At 42.6% G+C, this 6,586-nt stretch overlaps 1 protein-coding gene across 1 annotated transcript in view; it reads right to left on the bottom strand.

Moving 5' to 3' along the window:
* The window catches only part of DOCK4 (dedicator of cytokinesis 4), a 409,266-nt gene that overhangs the window by 149,958 nt on the left and 252,722 nt on the right, over positions 1–6,586 (bottom strand). Inside the window, exons 14-15 of the mRNA XM_040644086.1 lie at positions 1,362–1,465; positions 375–537 (exon numbers count right to left, since the gene is read on the bottom strand). Of these exons, the coding sequence (XP_040500020.1) occupies positions 375–537; positions 1,362–1,465 (267 nt within the window). The remainder of the gene's footprint in view (positions 1–374; positions 538–1,361; positions 1,466–6,586) is intronic.

Genomic DNA, 6,586 nt, shown 5'->3' with positions numbered 1-6,586 from the left:
CCCCCCCCCCCCCCCCCCCCCGAGCCAGACAAGTTTTTAATGCTGTGTCTCCCCTTTCTACCTAATCTTTCTACACAATGGAAGTGATAAACTCATTTTTATGAAAATGATCAATTTAAGGAGAACCCTATAGACTTCCATGTATTGGAATATGTATTGTCTCCCTCCTTCTCCTTCCTGTATGTTTCCACAGAGGTTATTGGTTCTTCCAGAAGAAGTGAGCCCACTCACCTCTCAGGACTCCATCGGCCTTCATTCCTCCCTCTTAAAGGTCTCTGCTTTGTCATCCTTTCTGTAGATTAGCCCATACTGTCCCTACAGCTCAGCGAGCACCTTACCCCAGCACGACAAAGCCAACCCCAATAAACACTTACTGGAACAATGCCGAAATTCAAAGCGGATGTGCGCGCCCCTGAATTTATCCACAGGAATAGGAAGTTTGAGCAGTTCGGACCACCTGGGGCTGTTGTTATGATAAAGCACAAAGGAGTGGTACTCACTAGCTGGCGGCTCTCCAGAGCCGAAGGAGATAAAATCCTAACAAAGGAAACATGCAGGTTAAAGACAGCTTCGTTTAGAGATTATCTCAGAAACAGCAGCGCAATGGCTTTGCTCTATCTGCCTGCTCCCCAAACTGCACTTCGTGGAGAAGGACCTCCCCCCTCCTTTGCAGGGCTGTTTTGCACCTGCTCCTGCCAGCGGCTGCGTCTGTTTAATGCCCACGCACATCTCCCAGGGCCTGCCGTGCCGAGGGTGGGCCTCAGGGACAAGGATGGGATGGGCAACTGCACGCTCAATTTGGAGTTCAACTACGCGGGGAAGTCCTCAGGCTGCCACTGTCACAAGCCTGTTCTGTGCCCCCCTGGGAAATGCAGGAAGCTGCGAGGCCCACACAAAACACTTCTTGCACAAAGGAACCTGCTATCACCACCCCAATCAGGAATAGCCCACTCCTCATGCCCTATTTTGATCAAAATGAAAATACACGGGACTAAATGTGGCAGTTTTTATTTTATTTTTTAACCAGTCGCCAAAGACAAAGTGCTCATATCCAACACTACGACAGATGAAAGGGGGAGAATGGAACGACGATAAGAATGCTACATTTAAGGAAGAGCTGCTGTGAGGAAATTACTGCCACAATTCATGAAACAATCCAACTGTAAAACCTTTTTGTTCCTCTACTTTCTTTTCTGGAAGGTATTTCAATGATTAAAAAAAGGAAAGAAAACTATACAGGGGTGGAGGAGAAAAATAAGATCGAAAAGACTGCAAATGAGAAATTAACTGATCACATTAAAGGTGAACCCAAAATGATGAAATGTGATTGTTTTACCAGAAAGTACCCAGCATTCACATACCTTTAAGATCTGGCCACTGCTCTCCACAATGAACATGGTCACTTTCCCTCCTTTCTCAAATTCACCCCTTTCTATAGTGATGTATAAATCATTTCTCATTTCACCTAGTAGGAAAATTAAAACCATGTTTATATATATCTATCTACAGATATACATCCGTGCTTGTGTGTATAAAACTAGGAAGTGTAATAAAGTACGCTATCAAGAAAAACCTTAGTTCATAAAATGTACTATTAGAGCATACATATAAAAGTAAAAATAATATATTCACACTTTTATATAAAGGTCCCACCCTCATTGCCAATATCCAAGAGAAGTGAAAGCCAGCCTCTGCTGGTCTGAATTTGCAATACTGTACAAAAATGTACAGTTAGGAGGTGAATATGGGGATTGAGTAGGAAGGTGTTGTCAAGTTTCACCATTTTTCAATATTTCCCTCATTTCATTTATGAGGTGTGATTACAAAATAGCAGCCTAGCAGGGTGGCTCAAAGAAACCAGTCTTAATACTTTATAGACACAACACTTAGAGTAGAAGAAATACCCAAGTGGAATAAAGTGACAGGACTGCAAAGGGTAGAGTTACAATTTAAATCTTTTTCAAAATTCTTGGACAAAATGATCTCACTGCTGGAAGAATCCAGGTTAGTGCTTTCTGAACACAGATGTAGAATAATTCAGTTACGCAGACAAGCTCGGCTTCACAGTCCTTACCATCAAGCTGTAAAACAAGTAAGACTCAAACTGACACATTCTATGAACACGCATGCCACTTATTTTTTTCTCATTGGTGATTTATAAAACGTATTGCCCCAAGAAAAAAAGAGAAAGTTGATGCCAATGAGCAAACTCAGGCAGACAGGATGAAAGCATGCTTTTACCTCTCCTGCAAGAATGGAGGGTAAGTGGTGAGTGAATAGGGAAGTGAGAAAGCAGTAAGCAAACTGTTACCAGAAAGTTTCTGAGGATAAATACTGGTAAGGCTGGCAGAGTTGAATTCACTTTTACTTAACATAGCTTTCAAACATTAGAAGAATCACGGCCAATATGCTTTTTTTTTTTTCTCTAATAAAAAAAACCTCTCCACAAAAAAAGTGCAGATCACCAGAAGGAACAATAACCAGACAAATAAGCCCACAACTAGGAGATTTAGAAAACTTCCTGACCAAAGTGTGTACAAGAAAGTACCCCAGCTTTCAAACCACAGGGGAATACCAGTGTGACTGGTCACCTTCCTCCACGAAGACCAACTTTTGATGATGGCATCATTTACGAATGACCTGAGCTGACCGGGAAACAGATGGGCCATAAAAGAGAGAAAATGAGTAAGTCCCAAATAGGATGAAATCGAAACCACCCTTACGAAGGGTGTGTAAAAAAATACATTGGAATTAACAGATACGGTGGTCTCTGGCTTATGCATTTCTGGTGCTCTCATACAAATCGATTTGGAGAGGCAACGATCTTGGAATTTCGGGAGAAAACCGAAGGATTTCACCACATTTAAAATTAGATCTGTATGTTTTATAAGTGTTTTGTCTGAACCATCTCTTGTTTTAAATTTGTAGAGAATGGCCCAGTAAATTTTTTAAGTCTGTTCGATTTTGTTACTCTATGTATTCATTACTATACACATACACCTCCTTCATATAAGTGCATTTGAACAATTTAACAAACCCATTACAGAATGAATCGTACATTCGCAAACCCTGTCCTCTGAATCAACTAATTTCAACCAAATCAAAATAGGCCTGGTATAGTAATGGTCTGCACCTGTGCTATTTCAACAATACGTCTGGGAGGAAATTCTTGACAATAGTTTCCCCACTAACAGATTTGGCAGATAAAAAAGCAACACTCACATCAAGGTAGTTGAGAGCAAAAGACGTCTGTTAACAAGAGTAAAATTCCTTTGCCTCTCGAGTAGGTGACACAGAATGAGTGGCTCTGCTTACAAACAGCCTACAGCATAGGCTGATTAATGGCAAGTACAGCCTCAGGGCTTTCTACCTTAGGAAGTTCTCATAATGAGTCATTAGCTAGTCTGAACCACGTGGGATTAATTGTCCTGCAAAATGAAGGGCGTTTCTTGGAGAGCGGCCTTCCACTCTCATCTGTTGGAAGGAATGGCAACTCTGACTTTAGCAAAGGCAAGAGGGCGTGAGGGAGGTTCACAAGGTGACCGGTTTTCCCCGGCTGTAGGCTAGGCCTGAAGGATGGTGGGGAGAGGAATGTACCACCAGTGCTATGAAATTCTGTCTCCATGTAGTCATTCAGCAAATATACCCTGAGCACCCATGATGTGCCAGATATTATTCTAGGCCTGGTAGACCCAGCCATGAACAAAGGAAAGCAAAAATCCTTTTCCCAGAGAGCTTAGATGCTAGGGACAGGCAGGTCTTCAATAAAGAAGTCAAATATATAGCATGTTGAATAATAACGGGAAGCGCTCGGGATAAAAGACCAAGAAGGGGCACAGGGAGTGCTGAATGGGGACAGAGGGGTTGTTACATGAGCAAAGACCTCACTGAGGAGATGAGCGATCTGAGGAAGCTGTGGTATACTCTGACCAAGGAACAAGGCTGAAAATGGCATTAGCTTCCTGAATCAATCCATAAAGCCTGTTTTTGCTTATACCAGAGCTGGATTTTTCTCTCTCTTCTGAATTCAGAAGAGGTTCTGAGTTCAAGTAAGCCTAAAGGATACAAGAAGATTGGAATAAAAGATCTGGATTCAAGTCTCTCTCTCTCTCTCTCTACTGTCTGCTCTGTGTGATAGGAGTCTAGACAGGGTAATATAAACCTCTGGACCTCAAGTTTTTGTATTACTAAACTGGGGGTGGGGTAAAAACAAAGGCAGGGGTAAGAGAGGTGGTAGGAGGAACAGGACTACTGTGTTATGTTATGCTGTGTCTGTGACTTACAGAAGAACTTGTGAAATACACACATTCATAAAAGAGAGCCCCTTCTGCACACGCTTTCCTTTTCTGGTTTTTTTTTTTTTAAGATTTTTATTTATTTATTTGGCAGAGAGAGAGACAGCCAGCAAGAGAGGGAACACAAGCAGGGGGAGTGGGAGAGGAAGAAGCAGGCTCACAGCGGAGGAGCCTGATGTGGGGCTCGATCCCAGAACGCCGGGATCATGCCCTGAGCCAAAGGCAGATGCTCAACCGCTGTGCCACCCAGGCGCCCCTCCTTTTCTGGTCCTTAATGGACACTATCCCTGCAAGCCCTTTCTCTTTTGCAAACCTTTTAGACTCAAGATTTCTCTGAAAAGAGAACACACGACAAGGACAACATTTCTCCTGGATGACATTCTACATATGTCTCCCCAGGAATTCTGCAGCTTGCTATGTTCCAATACCGCAAGGTACCGCATCTTGCCAAAATATGCAGCAGGATAAAGTTGAAACATGTGCTAATTAAAATCAATACACTTGAGGTCAGCTCTGGAGAAAACTCATAAGCCCAAATGGTGTTAAGAAAGCATCTTGGGTAATTAAGAGAGAAACCATAAAGTGAGTATGAAATGGAGTCATAGCACAAGTGTGAAAAGCTATTTTCCTGACAATGTTTATTAACACCTTGCACCTCTCAAATTTAATACTCTGTAAATTTGATGTGCATAACACTTTCTTCTGTTCAGCAAGCCCACTGGCTTTGCACATGTGAAGGCAGCTGAAAATATCATTGTAGACAGAAAAAAATGTAAGGTCACAACAATGGGAACAAATTCAAAAGAGTTCAGCGACTGCAGTCGAATGGGGTCGATTTATGGCTTGACCTCAACAGCTGAGAGGTTTCCATCAGTAGCTGAAAACCGTGATCTTTGATTTTGTGCAATGAACTCCTTGGATAAAGCCACAGAGTGCAAGCTCACCACATCAAGTAAACCACTGCACTCAGCCGCGGGCTGATCAAGTGCCTTAATCTTCGCTGGATATTTGTTAATGTTTATGGAACTGGAAATGAAAAGTATCTGTCCCTTAGTCAAAAACAAATCAACATGTGTCTAAGACTAAGAACTCAGATTATACTACTGATGATGACAGTAGTAGTGGATAGACGGTAGTTAGGTACTTTGCCAGGTGCTATGAAGACAACAGCTCATTAAGTTCTCACATCGACGTTTTAAGAAGGCCCTATTACTTCCATTTTATTGATAAGAAAACAGATGCACAGAGATTAAGAAATGTGTCCAACATATTATCAGTTTATATTAAAATAAAATCACATTTTTTTAGTATGCAAAAATGTAATTCAACAGGGTGAGAATGGCCATCAAATAAGCTAGTGCAATTCTGCTTTCTTCACCAGGTCAGCACCTTGAGTAAGGAAGGTATGAGTCCTACTCTGTTCTGCACTCGCGGGCCCAGGCTTGAAGTACCGATTTCAGTTCTAACGACCATCTTTACAGGACTGGGACAGACACGAGCAGTATCATCCAGATCGTAAACAATACAGAGAAAGGACTCAGAACCCATCAGAAGAGGAATGAAGGTGATAAGAGAGTTAACCGAATTTAAAAATGTTGAGGTTTCAAGCAGAAAAACTCAACCCAATGGACAGTAGAGAGAAAGTGGTCCAACATGACAGAGGTCATTCTGAGATATGATGTGTTCTCGGTCATTATCAATATTCAAGTACGTGCCAGAAAACCATCACCAAGAACCCGAGGAAGAAATTCATGCATGGACACAGTGGCTGCGTTGCATGGCCCTTCACGTGTGCAGCAGGCAGAATAAGGACACCCCCTGCACTCTCAAAAGATGTCCAGGCCCTAATCCTGGGAACCTGTGAATATGTTACCTTACACAGCAAAAGGGATTTTGCAGCTGTGATTAATTAAGGATCTTGCGATGGGGAGATTTTTCTTGGGTTATCAGGATAGGTTCAATATAATTACAAGGGTGCTTATAAGAGGGAGAGGGAGGCAGGAGGGCCAGAGTCAGAGAAGGGGATGTGATGAGGGAAGCAGGCGCTGGAATGATGTGGGGCCGTGAGCCAAGGAGTGCGGCCGGTCTCCAGAAGCCGATAAGGTAAGGAACTGAACTGTCTCTTAGACTCATCAGAAGAAATGCAGCCCTGCTGACAGGGCTTGCTTTGAGCCCAGTAAGACCTGTCCCAACTTTTGATCTCCAGAACTGGAAGACAGTATTTTTGTGGTCTTCTCAACCATCCCATCTGTAGTGATCTGTAACAGCAGCTGTAAGAAACTAATGCAATA

The sequence above is a fragment of the Ursus maritimus genome, unplaced genomic scaffold, assembly GCF_017311325.1.
Source record: "Ursus maritimus isolate PB19 unplaced genomic scaffold, ASM1731132v1 scaffold_3, whole genome shotgun sequence".
NCBI lineage: Eukaryota > Metazoa > Chordata > Mammalia > Carnivora > Ursidae > Ursus > Ursus maritimus.
Note: the sequence above shows the minus strand (reverse complement) of the source record. Positions and strands in the feature narration are given on the sequence as shown.